Source organism: Thalia democratica, chromosome 8 (assembly GCF_965202585.1).
Source record: "Thalia democratica chromosome 8, ktThaDemo2.hap1.1, whole genome shotgun sequence".
Classification (NCBI taxonomy): Eukaryota; Metazoa; Chordata; class Thaliacea; order Salpida; family Salpidae; genus Thalia; species Thalia democratica.
Window position 1 is genome coordinate 7,572,750 of NC_139172.1, and position 20,002 is coordinate 7,592,751.

A 20,002-nucleotide genomic window follows, 5' to 3' on the forward strand; every position below is an offset into this window, starting at 1 on the left:
CAGCAAAAGTGACACTTAACTTGGATGAGAATTAATCAGGTGGGAATTAATTGGATGGGAATTGTCAGTATATCAAGGAAACTTTTTTGCAAGTAATTCATTGATTTTTATAAAATTCTCGGCTGCAGTCATTCTAAATTTACTTTACTTACATTTTCTTTACATTTACTTACTAAATTTTCAGAACAATGGATTAACAAAAAACCTTTGCAGCAATATTTACAAGTTTAAAAAAAAAGACATGTTTAAAGACAATTTACAAGTTATGAAGGAGGATAGGAAGTGTCAAACCTCAAAAATAAATTTTAGAACCTAACTAGTGTGAAAACCATTTCATCAATTTGTTTTACTTTTGTTTTTAATAAAAATATCAACAAATATGTGTGATTTATGTATTTTTTGATAGAGCTACAATTTTTTAAGAGAGTACAATGCTAAAACAACGTTTTAGCATTGTAACCACAAAATTGAAAATATAGTGAAAAACTGTGTAAAATAAAATTTCAACCCCTCTGTTAACTTTTCTAAAATAATCAATTAAGGGCATAGGGGATGAAGCACTTTTTATGTGTTGTTTTTAATTTGAAGATTTTCAACTTAGTTAAAAGTAGCTTTTTAGCGTTTCTTATAATAAATAAGTTTTTGGACAGTGTTGGATCCTGTGAAAGGTCAAATTAAAAAGTCAAAAAAAAAACTGTTTAAATAAGATTCTATGTTCTCCTATAGTTTAAATCAATCGTTGTCAAACTTTCTCAGTTTTAACTTAATTTATTAACAAACAATCTTATTATAGGAATTTAAAAAAAATTGAAGTATAAATGTTGAAAATAAAATAAAATAATATTGATTTTATTTTTCTTTTAATTATAAAACTCTTATCTTTTTTATTTTGTTATAACTACAGCTTTTTTAGTATGATGCAAGGAACAATTTCAAAAATTTTTAGGTCAATAGCTTAAAAAATGAAGGAGAAGATAGATTTTTATTTAATATTTAAACTTCTTAGAAAATCAGTCTTGAAAATTTTTGATTCCATATAGTTATTGGTTATATCATATTTTTTTTTACAAATCTTGTTGTATCTCAAAAGTTAATTAATTTTTTTTTATATCTTATATTATATAATCTAAGCTTCTAAAATGAGCCAATAATAGTTTTTCTATAAAAAACTTTTTGACCCCGCTACGCCCTTTAACGAAAGTTTCAAATGCTATTATAACTCAATTTTTGTGTTGTTGTAATTATAGGGTTTGCTGAAAAACTTTTTCATCTTTGCTACTACAAAATTTTCATTTTTGAGGCACCAGATGCACAGTGAGCAAACTTTAAGATTTACAAGCCACAATACAAAAAAGACTAACAACTTTCAATGCAAGCTACAACAATTGTCTGTACAGCTGCTTCTTTCAGGTATATACAGTTGAAAAAAACTGATAATTTAAAATAACTAAAGTTTTTTTTTTATATGATTATTTGTTAAATTGGATCACTGACTTTAGCTTTCTTAAAAAAAGGTAGTTGAATGAAAAGTCTAGTCAAAAAAAGTACCTAATATTTTTTTGATCTTAATTTTTTTGCTTTACCTTTTATTTTAACTTTAAAACAGTTATGGACTAAGTTTTTAAATCTTCAATGAAAGCTGTTGATAGAAATAGTGTCAAATTAGTGGAACATTTAAAAATATCGATAATTTAAATATTAAAATATTTTTTATTCAGCAATTGTCAACTAAAGCTTACGCCGTTTCACCTAGAAGGATCGTCTTATTCACTCTGAAGATCCTTCTAGGTGAATCGGTGAAAGCTTAAGTTGACAATTGCTGAATAAAAAACATTTTAATAATTAAAGTTCTTATATATTGAGCACTTTGGTTCATATAATTTTATAACATATGGATAATTTAAATATGAATAAAAGTATAGATAAAACTTGAAACTATTAAAAAATTGAATTTACTTTTCTTCTTTGAAATCAAGGTTTCTAAATCTTACTATCAATCAAAACTAACAACATTTTATGGATAAATATTATTAGTAAAATTACATTATGTAAATTTAATTTTATCCCTACATGTAGTTTTAATAAAAAACTATTTTAAACAGTACTTAAATTGGTTTTTACCTAAAAATAGTAAGTAAAAATATAAAGTACTATCTTTTAGTACTGTACGAGAATTTTATTTTTTTATTTTTTTCTCAAACATTATGACCAGAGTGTATAAAGAGGACTGAGTAAGGTATAGTTTGTATGAGTACTATAAACTATTGAAAATCATTGTCATCATTTTAATCAACATGTTTTGTAAGTTTTGTTTTACTTCACTTATGACAAAACTTTATTGTATTTCAATTAAGTCTAAATACTAAATGTTTAACTTGTTTACTTCTTATTATTATTGCTAAAAAAATATATATGTAGTTTTTAATATTTAAAAAACTTTGACTTTATATAGGAAATTACTTTATATTTATTTGTTACTTAGTTTATGAAATGTAGTCTTAGTTTTTATAACTTTTGAAAATAATTATTTTTGATAAATTGTTGCATGTTTTATGGTTTCATCTGTAAAGTTGAAGTAAATAGTTATTGAATCAATTCAATTTAAAATTTTATTTTGTAAAATTAAAAACAACCACTACTTTTGTGTTTTTGCGGACAAACTAAATTTAGTTTAATATAAAATTAAAGTATTTAAATTGAAAAAAACTTCACTATTTAACAACTTCTTACAAACTAATAAATGTACCAGAATAAATAACTAATCTTGCATAATGTCTTGTACGTACAAATTGCTGGAGGGAGTCAGAATACTGGACCTCACAAGAGTTTTGGCTGGGCCATACTCCACAATGCTCATGGGAGATTTAGGAGCTGAAGTGTTGAAAGTTGAAGACCCACAAAGTGGGGATGTAACTAGAAGCTGGGGTCCACCTTTTGTTGGAGATCAAAGTGCTTATTACTTGTCAATAAATCGTAACAAAAAGAGCCTGGCAATTAATTTAAAGTCCAAAGAAGGAGTAGATATAATAAGAAAATTGGCAGAAAAATCTGATGTTGTAATTGAGAATTTCTTACCTGGTAAACTTGAGTCTTTAGGCATTGGATACGAAACTTTAAAGAGTCTCAATGACAAGCTCATTTACTGTTCAATAACCGGCTATGGAAGCAGTGGGCCATACTCAAACAGAGGAGGTTATGACGTCATAGCTTCTTCCATAGCTGGCCTCAACCACATAACCGGTCCCGAGGACGGAGATCCTTGCAGAGTTGGGGTCGCCATGACAGACTTGACAACTGGGCTTCTTGCAAAAAGTTCTATACTAGCAGCCCTGTACAGCAGAGACAAAACAGGAAAGGGATCCAAGATAGACTGCAACTTGATATCAACTCAAATTTCAGCGCTGAGCCACATTGCATCAAACTATTTAAACTGTGGCATAGATGGAAGGAGGTGGGGTACTGGTCATCCGAGCATTGTTCCGTACCAAGCTTTCAAAACAAAAGATGGGAGGTTTTTGACGGTTGGTGCAGGCACTAACAAACACTTTGATGTTTTGTGCAAGAAACTTGACCTCCCAGAATTGCCTGCTGACAAGTTGTACAAGACAAATGTTGACAGAGTTGAAAATAGAAAAAAGCTTTTGGCCGAACTTCAAGAAAGATTTGAAACTAAAACCTGTGAAGAGTGGCTGCAAGCTTTCGAAGGCTGCACATTTCCTCATGGACCAATTAACAATATTGAAGGAGCATTTTCTGATCCACAGGTGCAGCATAACAACATGGTAATTGAGATGAAGCATGGAGCATCAGGAAGGACTGTCAAAGCATCAGGGCATCCTGTGGTTTACAGCGAAAACAAATCCGATTGTGAGAATTTGCACCCACCTACACTAGGAGAGCACACTCATTCTGTGCTCAGTGAACTTCTGCAAATTTCTGATGAAGAAATAAATCATTTGTCTGAAATGGGAGTAATTAAATGTTGAGATTTGTTTTAGTAGGAAATTATGACTTAACTATTAACAATATTATAAATGCTGTATTTTTTACAACTGTTTTGAGAATAAAATTTATAAAGTTTGTATATTTAAAAAGTGTAATCAATTGATGAATTAATGACAAATTTTTATTGCGTTTGTTATTGATGTGTTATAGAGTAATTTAGTGCAGGTAATATCAAGAACAAAATTAAAATTTAATCTATTAAATGTATAAAACACACTATCATAGTAATAAAGTTGTTTAAACACCAGATACTTATTATTAATGTTCTTCCACTAATCACTGTTAATTAGTGAAAAGTTTTGCTGATGATCATGACTAAATTATAATGTTAATTAACAGTTATTTTTTTTATTACAATTTATTACATTACTAATTTAATTTCAATTAGATAATAAAAAACATTATTTAACAAATAAAAGCTTTAAATTTAAACAAACTGTAGTATTTTGTTTATGTTTTTGTTGTTAGTGGTGCAATCTAAACTTTTTGATTATTTAATAAAATTTAGAATATAATCTTTTTTTTTTTCATTAAATAACTAAACTGTCTACATTTGATACATTATAAGATATGCTTATTAGTAAGTTTTAAAATAATTATAAATACAAAAAAACAAAGCTTATGTCTTCAAAGCTGCTATGATTCATCAACTTGAAATTTATAGAAATAGTTTTATTGAAGTTTTTAAATTACATAATTTAAAAAACTAAATAGATTATTTGCTATGCAGTTTTCGAAATAAATTTAAGTGGTTAAAATAATAAAGTTTAGTTAGTTTTTTAAATATTGAAATACACTAAATAATTGTTTAAAAAGAATTTTTTGAACTACTTAGTTTAATTTAAAAAAAAATATATATTTTGCAACTACTTTTTTCTGTTAATTTCTCTAATGATTAATATTATATTTTCATTCTTGCAAATATAAAATCACATTTGAAATATATTTTCGAAAGAAAAAGATAGTAATTTTTAGCAATCTAGTGGAAAACTTTGTTTAAACTGCAGTATATGCTTTATTAAATGACAATTCTGTTATATAATTTTTAAATTTTTTTTATAGTATGTTAATTTTATTTTTAAGCTCGTTTTTATAAAGTTAGTTTTGTAATTTCAAGCGGGCTTTTCTTTAGTTTTTTTAAATTTATTTAAAAAAAGTATATATAAAGTTTTTAAAAGGTAAAAGTTTAGTTTTCAACTCTAGAAATGTTCTAATAATAAAATTAATTTTACATTGTTCTCACATGTGCTGTCTATATTTTCTTGAAGTAAACCAAGTTATTAAAAATATTTTTATCTTTTTTAAAAGTTATAGAAAATAAATATATATATAAATCTAACATGCTTTGATTTTAAATTTAAAACCTCGTTGCAGTTTTTTTAATCATATTTTTAAAATATTTATATTTAATTGGTTTTATAGGACAAATCAATCTTTACAAGTTAGTAGTTACAGTTTTTAAATATTTTTACAGGTTTTATTAGTTTTTTAGTAATTAATTTTCCATTATTAAACCAACAGAAACCGTGCACAAGGATGAATAGGATTAGATAAGTCAGTTTATTGTATAAGTACAAATGAATATAAGCAATTTAAAAGGCAGAGAGTTCGAATGACCAAGTTTGTAGGCTGAAAGTGCTTTTTTAAAGAAAGTTTGTTACTGAAGTTGCTATTAAGCCTAGTGTAAATTAGTTGTAAAAAAATAGTTGCAAGAAACAAACAAAAACTTACTATGGACAATAGCAGAGATGAAAGAAGTCATTAAGCTGCAGAGTTACATGTTACAATGTGAAATTCTTTTATTTTAATCATCTTGCCAGAATTCGTTAGGTACCAAGGTTAAGTTAAGCTTAGTGAAACCAATATCAGAAAAATTAAATTATGATTTTTGCAAACAATAACTGTTAAATTTGCAGCTTTTTGGCGTAATTTGGTTAATCTGAACAAATAAATGGAGAAAAGAGCGCCATTTGTCACATAGTGTTTTAAAGAAACAAATAACTATTAAAACCATGAACTGTGAATGGAATAAACCAGATAGGATATTACGATGTTAACTCATATGTGAGTACCACAATAAACACACAAAGGGATAAGATATGCCCTAACATTGAAGACATGAGATCCACCTTGAAAAAAATAAATTGATCCCCAATGAAGGCCCAACAGAAAGTTAAGCAAAATAAAGAGCATCACCTTAAAAATGCATTATGACTTCACAGATGCTACTTTCGTAAAATATAACTCTATATAAAATGTGTTAGCTAGTAGTTATTTCGGCTATCTTCAGCAAAGCTGAGATATTTTCACGCTATCATTCAATAATAATGCATCAGGAAATTGGTATGCAACTATAAACACTGCTTTACAATCCTAATATATGCTATAGTTGGATTTGGCATCCCCTAAAAGAAGACAAAAGTTTCACAATGATACATTTTAAAAACAACAATTCCAACAAAGCTGAACAACAGATTAATAAAGCAAGGTATATATAGTAAGATAGATGAGAAAGTATAGTAATAAACTGATGATAAAATAAGTAGTAATGCTGCAAACACAAACAAATGGAACTAAAACCTGAAACCACTTAAATGGAGAAAATCAATTATATAAATATATAAATTATCAGGCGCTGATCAGTACCATCTAGTCTATTACACTATTTTGAAAATATGAAGGAAAACAATAGTTGCATGCTTTTGAAAGCCTCACATAAAATCAACATTATCTATTTCTAAATATACACTCTTTAAAAAGCAATTACTTGCTCAATTCGTTCTCTGAAACTTTCAACTGCTGCACTCAATTTATTCTGCGGCGTTTTTTTTTTTCAAAACTTAACTAAAAACTCCACAGTTGCGTGTCATGAGCAGTGAGCACCAGTCATTGAAATCTATTGGATTATTTGATATCAGTATTAATTGTTTAAATTAAATATTTCACATCAATAAAACAGTTTTTAAAATCATTAGATAATTAAATTACCGAAATGAAGAAAGTTCTGTTATTTTCAACATCTTACAAATATTGCCAAAAAGATACTCATACTACCTATTTCATACGTACTACTTGTTTAATTTCAATGAAAGATATATAGTTTGTAATTTAGACGGTTAGACTTTGTTAAAGCATCGATCGAAATCATTTTTCTGTATATTTGTAGTTGCCTCTACTGTTCTATATTGAAAAAAACATAGTTTACTATACCTTAGAATTTAAATAATTGTATTATGGTTTATTTTGTTTTGTTAAACTGTTAAAAGTATAGGTATATAGTGCTACTTTTTATAAATGTTAAATACAAAATGGTAATAAAGTTTAAATTAAAAAATATTTTAGATTTTATATAAAGTAATTACTGAAATGAACGGGGACTTTCTAGCTGCACGGTTCATGCAACTGTGTATAACAAGTTTTATAGTGACTGCAGTGTTCATCAGCCCAACAGGTTTAACATTATTTTAATAATAATTGTTTTTTGTTAAGTTATGTGAAATCAAGCTGTTATGTTGTCAGTGTTATATTGTGATTTTTTTTAGTATACAGTACACACTCTGCTTTTACTTTTTTTTAACCTTGTCAAGCAAAATACTACACTCAAAAGTTGCCAATTTTTTTCTTTAAATTTTAAGAAATGATTTTTTACAAGTTATAGCATTTTTTTATATTTTACAATTGTGTATTTTTTGGTTACAAAAATTAATTTTATAAAGCTTATCCTTAAAATTCATGTTAAATTTTATGCCTGCTTCTAATTATTAAAACAACTTTAAGTTTGAAACTAATGTTAAAAAAAGTATTATTAACTTTTTAAGTATAGTGTTTTGCTTAATGATTGAAAAAAAAGTAAAAGCAGAGTTTTTACTGCATACTAAAAAATCACACAATATTGTATTTAAAATATTAGTACTTCTGTTCGGAATGATTTAGTATCATAATTAATTGCATCATTAAAGCTCAACAAGCAACCAAAAAATTACTAAATCCGGTAATTTTTTTGCTTTTATTAAATTAGTACAAAATTGATTTTGTGCATAATATATTTTATAACAATAGTGTTTGAACTTTTATTACAATCACAAGTTTTTAAGAATTACAAAACAAATACAAAGATAGTAATACACAAGTGAAGTTATCACACGTGTTGATTCAAACAAATTTAATTAAACCACCAACGCAATACTGACAACAGATGTGAACGCTGCAATTAAGAATCACAACTTTCTACTTCCTGTTGTATATTCGTGCTGCGTGCTTTTATCCATGATGCTGTACTTCACCGTTTCGTTCATGGATCCCGGATATGTTAAGAAGGAAGACGATGATGTTGAACAGGTAACTGAATAAATTTAAAATATTTCAATTTTTGTTGCTTGTAATCAATAACGAAAATGTAAATAAAAAGTAATAAGCTGTTTACAAAATAAGTATTTAACCACAATCATGAAAAATATATAAACATACATCAACTTCTTAATAAAAGCTGTCCATTGAAATTAAATTTTAACTTGTAATTCATTTATTTTGTGACTTTTAGTTTGAGATTTGTTTTAGAATAGTTAGTAGAATGTGTAAATAAGTTTTGGTTTTTTATTTTATTACGGTGTTAAATTTACCAATTTTAAAGCTTGTATTAAAACTACGTATAGTTAAAAAAATCTTTAAATAAATATAAAAATTAACAATAGAAATTAAAGTTAAAACTAAATAAATTAATTAGTTTTAACTTAAACAAAAATATTTTTTTTGTTCAAAATAGTTTGTACAAAAGTTTAGATAGTGAATCATTAAGTGACTAAATTGTTAATAGAGGTAGTTTAGACATATTTGGATTAGTACTTTTATTGAAATTCATAAACAAAACTGACATTTATATGACAATTGTACTGCTGCAGAACTTTTAAAAGGTTTAGTAAAACAAATTATAAAAGTTGTTTAAATATCCTAAATATTATAAAATATAGTATTTAAACAAAAATTAATTGATACTACTAGCATTTTAAATACTTTTTAAATTCTATATTTTTGTTAGCATACTTAGAATATTTTTTATATTAAATTGAAAAATATTGGTTTGTATAAGAAAAAAGTTTAAAAAAAGTATTATAAAAAGAGAATAACTAATACTTTTTAATACTGTGTTATACAGGTTGTTATCTAGTATAATAATAATTTATCTAGTACATTAAAATTTTAAATGAATTCTTCCAATTTCAAACAGTTGCGGGTTCTAGTTGAATCGGATTGTGACGAAACAGTTAAGCACGACACAAATAAACAAAATATATCGTTCAACTTGAAACCTCACCAGAGATGTGGCTTTTGCAAGCTGAAGGTTGAATTGTTTGTATAAATGTATACTTGCAAATCTATAATGCAAAACTGTTTTTTTTATTAATAGGTACAAAATTGTACTTATTTTTCTTTTAAACTCAGTAGTTTAAGAGTTATAGTAGTCGTTAAGTAAAAGTCGAGTTTTAGTAGTCGTTAGATTTTGATTATATTACCTTTACATTAAATAGTGTTTTAAAGTATATTTATATAAATTAAAATTAGTAAGTTAAATCAGCAAAAACTCTAATTGTTAACAAATTTTAAAACTAATATAATGAGGTAGTATAATACTTTTTAAACTTATTTATTAAAAAAGTTATAAAACTTCTAGTCCTAGTCAACTCTAAAGCAAGGCTAAATCTGATATATAACTCTAATGTAGTTTTCAAGTTTTACATTAAACATCATGAAACTAGACACCAAAATGATTATTTTAACTTAGCGAAAACGTTAGCTTTCTCTGATATAAAAATACCAAGTCATGACATTTATGAACCATTTTAACCTCACTCAATTTTCTGTGCACAGTAAAGTAATTTCTATGCAGTGTGCACGGATTTACAGTGTGAACACCACTGATTTAAACAAAAGTTAAATAATTTGTACTAAAATAAAACCCCCCGCACAGAAACCGATGCGGGCAAAGCACTGCAGGGATTGCGGGAGGTGCGTGAGGAAGTTCGACCACCACTGCTTCTGGATGGCGAACTGCGTGGGCGAGCGGAACCACAAGTTCTTCCTCGCGTTCGTCACTTGCGAGCTCGTGATGCTCCTGTGGACCTTCAAACTGACCACGTTTGTTTTTATGAAGATAATTAGTTGATAATTTTGAAATAAATCAAAAAACTAAAGCAGTTTTTGATTTAGAGAATAATTTTACTACTACACTACACAAAGGATACATATTATGATGTTAAGCTATTTTTTTGTCAGTTTAGTGCAGCGATTCTTAACCTGGGGTGAATTTTCTTTATTAAAAGTTATGTAAGTTAATGTTAATTAATCGCCTTTTAATTGATAAGTTAGTATCTAAATGTATTTTTTTAAACTTAAATAAACTCTTCAGGTTTTACGATATTTTTTATAAGCTTAAAGTTAAAAAATTATAGTTCTTTTCCTCAAAATTAAACAACATTATTTTGTAGATTGGGATAGATTTGCTAATAACTTTTCAAAAAGGGGTAAAACATGAAAAGAAGGTTAAGAACTGCTGGTTTAGTGTGTAATACAGGAATTTAGTTTGCTGTTGCTGATAAATGGTTGACTTAAAGTATTTCTAGTGCAAATATATTTTTTGAAACCACAGAAACAGGGTAATAAACGAAAACAAAAAACTAATAAAACATTAACTGGATAAAATAATCGATATTTGTATTAAAATTTGTAGTTATTTATCAATTAAATATAAATTTACTTAAGTATAACTTCAAGAAATAAATAAGAATGTAACTGAAATTAAAGTAATGAAAGTTTTAAAACAAAATGTGACAAAAATATGATTTATTTGTTTGAAATATTAAGCTGACCTAAGATGTATTCTGTTTAAAAAAGCGTTGAAACAATTCTTTCAGAAAAAATTGTAGTGTTGTGTTATTTAATATACATGTATATAATTTATTTTTTGTAACAATTACAAGAAAAGTTTGCCGTATAATTTATAAAGTAAAACACTAACAATATACATTTTACCTTATAGTTTATTGAAAAGCAAATTCAAATAAGATTCTATTCCAATTAAGACAGATAGCACAACAGGTACAAAGCAAAGTAAACATATTCTTCAATAATCTTAACTTGCTGTGTTTAAAGACACTGCTTTAGTTTGTAAAAAGTGTCAAGAATGTGTTCATTTTAAGAGTAATGTTTTTTGATTCTAACAGATTGTTTGATAATAGATTGATTTTGTTCTAAATTTTAGGTACGAGTTTAAAATACGAAATGCCTTTAAAGTTTTAGCTTTATGTAAAAATAGTTAGACACTTCTTTGTACATATTAAATCACAAAACACTTATAAAAACTTATATTTTTAGATACAATTAATTTTAACCTAAGAAAAATCAATTACCCTAAAACGACGGTACCTTCACACAAGCAAAATGGTCAAGCATTTCTGTAGCTTCAAACTCCTCTTTAGACCATTCAAAAATTCAAGTGACAAAAAACCTGACAACTGGGGATTCAAATTTATTGGAAATTCTTCCTCAGACAATTTTTTCAATGCGTTTTTCTGTGAAAAACCCACACTGTAAGCCTCACTGTTTGCACTCATCAACACTTGTTGACCATTTTCAAGTTTTATTTTTTTCCCATTAGTTTCATTGTCACAGTTTTCTGCTGATGAGACTTGATGTTTCTCAGAGGACATATTGATTTAAATCAAACTAAACCTTGAACTGATCAAGTTTTTTATTTATTTACAAGTAAAAGAGTATATGGTTTTCAAAAATTATCTAAACAGGTTATATTTATTTTGAAATAACTTAAAATTACATTTTTTTTTAGTTATGAAATTGACTGATTAAAGTGCGAAATATAAAATTATCCTATTAGCAGTTTTTTTTATTTAACTATTATCATCTAGAGATAAACTATGTTTTAGTCCTTTTTACGCGTAAGTTATAAATCAGAATTTAGTAATAAAATATTTAAACAAAAAATAACTAAATTTCTTAAAAAATTTAATCAGAAGAAATTGTGAAAAAAAGGTAGTTTTTCTTCAAATAACTTAAAAACAAATGCTTATTTTAGAGCTAAAACTAAATAAACCCAAGTTATCAAAACAACTCAAAAAAAGCTATCATTAAAATCTATCTATTTTGCAAAAAAGATATTTTTTCTGTATGATATTTTTTAATCTGAATATTAAAAAACTAGCCAAGCAATCAATTTTAGCAAATAATTAAAGATTTTTATAGTTTTGTATTAAAATTCAAATGTTTGTAATTCAAAACGGCAAGTAGTTATAAAAATTTCATAGAAAATTTTGCATTTTGATAGGAACTTTAGTAAAGTTTAGTTATCAATGAACTTTCATATTCATAAAATGTACTTAACAAACACATGTATTTTATTTTTTAAATTGTGTATTTATTATGGGAACGAGTCAAATATGCACAAAGACATTTTTGCACGAAGGGTTATTTTAGCACAGAATAAAAAACATAAACAAAGACAAAAATATTAAATGTTACCGATCAAGAATAGGGTTAGGGGTAACATTGAAATAAAAAAATATATACTCCTAGTTAATATTATAAGTAAATAAAAAAACAAAATAAAAATTTATATAAGAAATAAATTGTTAAAAAAAACAAAAAAAAACTGACAGGGGGTAAGGGGTAATAGTGATAGTAAAAAAAAAAAAAAAAGTTAATTATAAAAAATCAAAAAATTTTCAACTTGTGCAAAAGTGTCTTTATGCAAAAGCGTCTTTGTCCAGATTTGACCCTTCGTACAAAAGTATTTTTTCGTGAATATTAGACTCCTATCGGTCTATCATAGATCTATTTATTTAAACTAAATAGTTGTATACAGTTCCCTGCCGACTAGGTACGCACTTCCTAGGTACTAACTGCCAGTATGGTTAATTACAAAAACAAAATTAGAAAAAAGTGAACTTATAAAATTGATAAAAGTGTTAAGCACTCTTTCTTAACTTAATTACTGCCAATAATGACTATTGAAACCACAATCAACAATGAGCATTTTATCCTTTATTGTTTTCAGGGTTGGTTAATTTTTTTCTAGGTTTCCAAAAATTCAAAAAAGTACACATTTTTGGGTCAATTTTTAGTTTAAAGTTAAGTTTAAAGTAAGAAACTGTGTTAACTATTATAACGACATTGAAAAGATATCGTAAAGCTAATTTAAATGTGTTTAAAAAAATTTTTTTTTTAATGATGACAAAAAATTTTTATCTATATAATAGATTTTTTGAGGCAAGTCGAAATTTTACTATTTAACATGTTAAAATTGTTAAAAATTCCAGGTTTTTCCAGATTTTTTAACATGTTAAAATTGTTGAAAATTCCAGGTTTTTCCAGATTTTTTTATTTAAGATTTCTCAAATTCCAGGTTTTTTTAGGTTTTTTGGCAACCCTGTGTTGTGTTTTCTACCAAGCCAACCAGTTAAAATGCAAAAATTGCTAAACATGTAATAAAAAAGCTGGAGTAAAATTTATAACTCTAAACTTTATGTTTTTAATAATTACAATTTAATAAAAGCATGATCAATGTTTTCATAAATGTTTATTTATTTAAAATTGTTATCTAGTTATACGTGCAAGTTTTCAAGGTACAAGGAAGTACAAGATACAGAATCTTTGTGGGTGGAATATAAACATAGATATAAATATACATATACATATCTTTACAATTTAGTACATAATATTAAATATACTTAAGACTTAGATGTATGTAGGTACTTTAACAAATATATTTTGTTTAGATGATGAATGTTTCTACTTTGGGAAATTTTGCTTTAAAGTCATTTGTTAGCTTTAGTGGCTTTGTTTATCTTTGAGTAAATTAAATATTTTAACTACTTATTGAAATATATAAATACATTAGTTTGTTTTTTTTAAATTATAACTTCGGACTTCAAAGAACAAAAATCTGTTTGCAATTAAAAAGTGTGTAACAGTTTAAATTTACAAAAGTACTTAAATAAGAGTTGTTTGAAACAATATAATAATAAAAATTTAAATTCTTTAATTGAAAATTATTTTTAAATTTAATGATCTTTTGTTTTACTTCTTATTAAATTTTTTTTTTCAAACCACGCCTTATGACTAAAGAAGCTTTAAGCAAATTTTCCTCGATAATTTTTATGTATCACATAAATTAAACAGTTCTGGGTTCGTGAAGCCCGAGGAGCCTCGTGATTGGATGAGAGCGAACCTTCTCCTCGTAATTGCTGACGTCATAATGGCGGTGTTCATACTCGTCACCTTCATACTTTTCTCCATGCACTTCTACACCGCACTCACCAACAACACGACATGGGAATCTATCAGCAAAAGACGGTTACTACTTATAATTCAGTGTTCAGAACTTGTTTTGAAGCTGTATGAAATTATCAGTGTTTATTTTTAATGGAGCTTAATTTTTTATCTTTTTAATAGAAACTAAACTAATGTAATATTTTTTTTTTAATAATCGTTACTAAATTTTTCCTAGTACTAAATAATATAAAGTATAACGTTTTATAAGTAACTAGAATATTTTTGGACAAACTTTAGTTATATGAACTTGAAACTTCTGTTTCATAACAGCATTCCTTATCTGCGAAAGCTGCCGGACAACCCGTTCGACGTGGGAGTTTGCGCGAACTTCTACTTGTTCTGCTGCACGTGCAAGGCGCAAGACTGGAACTCGTACTACGACAGAGCGAGGGAGAGGATGAACTACAAGAAGATGGATGAGAGCAGCAGCGATGAGGAGTACTGCAGGAGCAGTCTGCTGCAAACGTAACAAGTTTGTTAGTAAAATACTTATTAGTTTTTACTTGTTATATAAGTTGTTTTGTGAATTAAAAACACATTAAGTTTTGTTAAAAGTATAAGCTTTATTATCAGCTGTTGTTTATTTTAAACCTTCTTATTTTGATTAGTATAATAAACTTTTTTGTTTGATTAAAAAAATTTGTATGAGTAGGTGATTTAATTTTGCTGTGTGTAACTTAAAGGTTTTTTATTCGATAAATCGTCTTTTTGATTCAAAGTATACAGAGTGGAAGTTATTTTTAATTTTTTCAGTTTTTAAATTAGTTTTTTTATTATTTAAAGTTTCTTGAGTATTTTTTGTTTGGTGCTTAAAAAATTTCTTTGGGTGAAATATCCTTTTTTTAAACTAGATAAAGATTTGTCTATTTTTAAAACTAGTGTTTAATTATTTCTAAAAGTAGAAAAAAAAGACCTACTTGTGGCTGAATTACAAGTATACCAAACATTTGTTCTCCGAAGTTTATTAAATGAAAATATTTTCGTAACTTTTATATCTATGTAGCATTTGATTAAAAAATCTTAATCTTTTTCCAAATTTATTAGGTGAACTCTTTAAAATACAATATGGAGCAAACGAAACTATATGAGATGTAAATATGGAATTATCAATGGATTCTAATTAAAAACTGTTTTTGAAGCACTTGCAATTTTTTTTTTGTGCAATAAGAAGTTCCTTTTTAGTATGCAGTTTTAACGTTATATTTATTACCGAAATTAGTTTTCACAATTATTTTAAAAAATGTGTAATATTTTGTGATTTAATTTGAATAAACTTTTAATGAAATAAAGCAAAAATTAACTGTATAACTTATCAGTCATACACTGCGACCAAAATTTTTTCATAAATTCAAAACTATTTTGGCTTTTGTCCTAATCTTAATTTCGAGAATTTATTTGTTTTGATTATATTCAAAATTAGTTTGTTTTTATTTAAGTAATTTGTACGTGTAAAGTTAATTTTTATTTTTTTGTCTTTGGTATTTTATTCTTATTTTGAAATATTTTAAAGATTAGAAGAACAATGATAACAAGCTTATGAAATTTTAAATCAGTTTGTACTTTAAAACTATGAAACTTTATCACAAAACTAAAATTATAAAATAGTTAGATTTTAAACTATGTTTCCTTAACTTATGTCAGTCTACTTTCTTTTAATTAGTTTTCAAAGAAATGTATTCAAACGCAACTTATAACAACTATATAGTTTAAAAGTTTTTTGTTTATACTTATATGTGAACTTTGAAGTACTTTTAGTTTTTTCAAAAAAGTTTTAAATGAAAGTATCATTTTCATAATTAATAACTTTTTATAATACATTCCATGATCTGTAACTTTTACCGCTTTAATAGAATTTTTATAATTAACAAAATGTTGTGCACCAAATTGTTCATAAGAAGATCTTCCCAGAAAGTTTTAAATCTTAAAAACTACGACAGCTTTCAGGTGGGATTTCAGGTCGAGTTGTAATGATTAGTTTTGAAGTAGCCTAAGACATAATTTGTAACTTAAAAACTGTTTAATTCACAACAACAAAATAATTTTTTTAAGTTCAAAGCTCTTAAATTGCGATCTTAAATATTATTATATTTAATTTAACTGCTTTAGGTAAGATTAAAGTTGTAGAAATTAGTAGTTAATATTCCAATGCAACAAAACTTTGTTAAGAGAGTGTTATCATTAATAATTTACAAAAAAAACACTTCATATCAAACAGGTAGACTTGTTGAAGGAAGAGTGCATCACTGTGACGGATGATGACGTAATTATGGGACACGCGAGCAAGATGGACTGCCACCTGAAGTCGCAGGGTCCCCCTCTGCACAGAGCCTTCAGCGTGTTTCTGTTCAACAAGGACAACAAGCTGCTGCTGCAAAAACGAGCACAATCTAAAATTCTCTTCCCTGGTTCGTTTTATTTCTAATTATTATCGAAGTTGAAGTATGAGGATGCTTTGTTATAGTCCTAGTTTTCAGTGAAACTTACCTCTATAATTTGAAGTTAAGTTACTATATTTTGAAGTTAACATACTTCGTACATGACTATGTGTAAAATATATTTAAATAGTTCTATTGTTTTATTATTTTATATATCTCTTCAGCTCCAATTTACTTAATAATAAATAAAATATTAAAAAATAACCACTTTAAACTTAAGAATCTGGTATAAAACTAAGCTTGTAAATATTAAGTTGAATACCAACAACTGTTATCTTCTTTTTTCTTTTCAACTTAATATATCTATTTGACTACTTAACACGTAGGCAAACTGCGGCGCGCAATATACATTTAATTTAAAATCATTCTTTTTAAAACAGTAAAGTTATAAGTTTATGAGTTGAAAACTTGCATTCAGTCCCTTTGTTTATTAGTTACCTGTGTGTGCATTGCTGTTGCTTTGTTTTGACCACACTTTTGGTTTAAGATATTATTTGTATGTTGATTTATATTTTTTAAAATATTTTAAATAACTGCGGTCAGTCAGCAATTTTTTATTAAAAAGTTGAGCCTCTACGTATAACAGGCTGCCGACCAGACTGTGTTAAGGTTTACTATCATTTATTACGATAATTTCTAACTTGTTAGTTTATTAGTACTGGTACCCCTAACCCTCATCATTAGACGGTTCAAAGATGTACAGTAAAAATACAAACTTTCAGTTTAATAAAGCTAAAATTTGTTTAGCCTTTTATAGACAAGATTTTGCAATACTTTATCAAGGTTTTTTATTTTGTAAAATCAAACTTAGTCTATAATTTGTTTGTGCATTTTAATACTTTTTTAACATCTATATCACGTTTTTTTTCTCATATATAAAATATTGTAAGACTTCTGAAGGCGAATAGATCAAATCATATAAAGCTTTAAGTTTTAGTTCAATGAACAAAAAAAAAATTAAAGCATTTAATTTGTTTTAATAACTACCTCTTATTTGCCAAATTTCCATTAGTATCGAGATTAAAATGATTGATAAGTAACTTTTTAAGTTTAATAGTATTGTTTATGACGACAAAAAAGAGCGCTCAATAATATTTGGATCTGGTGCACTAAGAATCTTTCGTTTATCGAGTCGTACGCCACTTAGATACCTTTTAACGTATTGTCCGGGACATATAAAACACATTGTGAAATATGAACAGGGCATTATACGAACACCTGCTGCAGCCATCCCCTGTTCACTCAAGCGGAAATGAACGAGGAAAATCAGTCGGGCGTGAAATTTGCCGCCCAGAGGAAATGTCTACAAGAACTCGGTATTCCAAATGATCAGGTTTGTATTAAAAAAAATTTTTCAGTATTTACTTGTTGTAAAATGTTATCTGTTTGTTTTATGAATCTTTGTTATTTTCACGAGCTTTTTATTATAGAGAGCCCAAGTTGTTTACAAGATTTAAAAAAGTTTGAAATATTAATTGTTAATAACAATTAGTTAAATATAAAAGTTGCCGATAGAAGAGTTCAATTTTGTGACGAGAATCAAGTACAGTGCAGACAACTGCAGCAGATGGGCAGAGAATGAAATCGACTACATTCTCTTCATTAAATCTTTGTCACCTCTGACTTTAAATCTGCACCCTAGCGAAGTTTCAGAAGTTTATTTTTGATCATTTAATTATAAAAAGATATTAAGCAGCTTATTTACTTTAGTTGTTTTTTTAAAACTTTCTTTTTCTGTTTAATGTAAAACAATAAGTTATATATAATTGTCAATTTTGAACTTTAATTCTTAACAAAATGGCATTTGATTTTTTAATATTTAGTCGAAAGTTAAACTATATGCAGTTGAAAAACTATATCAATAACAAGTCAGTTTGTCAATCTTTTAATTTCAGATAAGTTGGGTCGGGCTGGAAGAATTGGACGAGTTTGTTCAAAAATGCCAAAACGAGAAAACGCCACTTTCACCGTGGTTCAAGCTGATGTTGGAGAGCGGGAAATTGCGCCACTGGTGGTCGAACCTGGATAATTTGAACGAAGTGAACCAACCCGACGTTATTCACAACTTGTGAAATAGTATATAATAAAACTTACCATTCAGATTTAGTGAATTTTTTATAGGTAAGGTTTCTAAAACGTTGGAGTTATTTTAAGAAATTTCGCTGCTTTTCAGTATTATTTAACTTAAAAAAAGTTTTTCAAGCTTATTGTTTTCTTACTATTTTCAATAACCGTTTAGCCAAATTTACAATGAAAATACCTTCACATAATTAGTTAAATAATTAGTTTCAGCCAATATATGCCTTATGTAGGATTTTTTCTATAACAGAAAACTTATATTATTACCTTTTAACTAAATTAGCTAATCTAAAATTGTTAACGTTTTATAACTAAATTGTTATTCTACTTCTTATGTTTTCTTTCTTTTGATTATTTTTAACTGATTCAATTCACTTTTCAAATATCAGCTTTTTCACTCATTCAAACTTTTTAATAAATATACATGGAACCCTTTCTTCAAAACTTATTTTAGTATATTCCTTTTTATTTTGTGTTTAAATAGTTGTTGATAATAATCAAGTAACATAAATTTAAAGTTTTAGTTTCCCTTTCACTGAACATAAGCTTGAAGTTTTGAAAAATGGAAACTAAAAAAAGACTAGAAAACAAAATTTTTGTGAAAAAAATTTGTAAAACAAGTTTAAGTATCTAAGCACTTGAATTTTTATATAATAAAGCTTTTAAAACTAACCATTATATAAAAAATAAAATTTTATATTTATTTATTTACTTTTGTAAAAACGTTTTATTTATTAGTTTAGGTAACCGAACATATTTAAAAATGAAACTAATTGGTAAGGCATTACTTAAATAAGACTTTTGTAATTAGTTCAGAATGCAAAGTTTTTTGTAATTAAAATAACGCTAGTTATTCTTTTATTGAATTATAAAAAAAATCTGCTTTAGATTTTTTAATTCGATTCGATCAAATTTCGTCCCTTCAACAATTTTTATGCTTCAAGAATTTGTCTACAACTCTGTACTTTTCAATTTTATAATAAAAAAACTTAAAACATACATCTAACTTTTTACTCTAACCAAGTAACTGAATAAAACTTACAAATAAGTACTAATATATAATATTTATTTGCGTTTCTAATTTTATCATTTTAAATTTGTTTTAAAAGATGTAGAAGACTCGTTCTTAAAAACATTAACAG

General features: G+C 26.5%; 3 protein-coding genes across 4 annotated transcripts; all 3 read left to right on the forward strand.

Annotated features, from left to right (window-relative positions):
- Positions 1-2,771: 2,771 nt before the first annotated feature.
- LOC145842125 (succinyl-CoA:glutarate CoA-transferase-like) lies at positions 2,772-4,143 on the forward strand. Its single transcript, XM_082949512.1, has one exon. The coding sequence runs from the start codon at positions 2,772-2,774 to the stop codon at positions 3,984-3,986; it is 1,215 nt and encodes a 404-aa protein (XP_082805638.1). The 3' UTR covers positions 3,987-4,143.
- A 3,208-nt stretch (positions 4,144-7,351) lies between these two features.
- LOC145842008 (palmitoyltransferase ZDHHC12-A-like) lies at positions 7,352-15,670 on the forward strand. 2 transcript variants are annotated; one of them, XM_082949350.1, is made up of 7 exons: positions 7,352-7,456; positions 8,201-8,343; positions 9,230-9,343; positions 9,971-10,137; positions 14,194-14,367; positions 14,617-14,822; positions 15,391-15,670. In XM_082949350.1, the coding sequence occupies exons 1-6, from the start codon at positions 7,372-7,374 to the stop codon at positions 14,813-14,815; spliced, it is 882 nt and encodes a 293-aa protein (XP_082805476.1). In that variant the 5' UTR covers positions 7,352-7,371; the 3' UTR covers positions 14,816-14,822; positions 15,391-15,670. The 2 variants fall into 2 exon arrangements, with proteins under 2 accessions (XP_082805476.1, XP_082805477.1); XM_082949351.1 differs by having other exon boundaries at positions 14,617-14,818.
- A 530-nt stretch (positions 15,671-16,200) lies between these two features.
- Positions 16,201-19,252, forward strand: LOC145842009 (isopentenyl-diphosphate Delta-isomerase 1-like). Its single transcript, XM_082949353.1, has 5 exons — positions 16,201-16,290; positions 16,562-16,751; positions 17,984-18,114; positions 18,287-18,436; positions 18,677-19,252. The coding sequence occupies exons 1-5, from the start codon at positions 16,216-16,218 to the stop codon at positions 18,851-18,853; spliced, it is 723 nt and encodes a 240-aa protein (XP_082805479.1). The 5' UTR covers positions 16,201-16,215; the 3' UTR covers positions 18,854-19,252.
- The last annotated feature ends 750 nt before the right edge of the window (positions 19,253-20,002 follow it).

What these genes read in the sequence shown, in the direction of transcription:
- LOC145842125 (XM_082949512.1), top strand. Translation starts at nt 2,772, where the DNA reads ATGTCTTGTACGTACAAATTGCTGGAGGGAGTCAGAATACTGGACCTC.
- LOC145842008 (XM_082949350.1), top strand. Translation starts at nt 7,372, where the DNA reads ATGAACGGGGACTTTCTAGCTGCACGGTTCATGCAACTGTGTATAACA. An exon ending in AAGACGATGATGTTGAACAG is followed by an intron (nt 8,344 to 9,229) that starts GTAACTGAATAA and finishes AATTTCAAACAG; the next exon opens with TTGCGGGTTCTAGTTGAATC. An exon ending in TGGACCTTCAAACTGACCAC is followed by an intron (nt 10,138 to 14,193) that starts GTTTGTTTTTAT and finishes TAAATTAAACAG; the next exon opens with TTCTGGGTTCGTGAAGCCCG.
- LOC145842009 (XM_082949353.1), top strand. Translation starts at nt 16,216, where the DNA reads ATGTTGTGCACCAAATTGTTCATAAGAAGATCTTCCCAGAAAGTTTTA. An exon ending in AAAACTACGACAGCTTTCAG is followed by an intron (nt 16,291 to 16,561) that starts GTGGGATTTCAG and finishes CATATCAAACAG; the next exon opens with GTAGACTTGTTGAAGGAAGA. An exon ending in ACCCTAGCGAAGTTTCAGAA is followed by an intron (nt 18,437 to 18,676) that starts GTTTATTTTTGA and finishes TTTTAATTTCAG; the next exon opens with ATAAGTTGGGTCGGGCTGGA.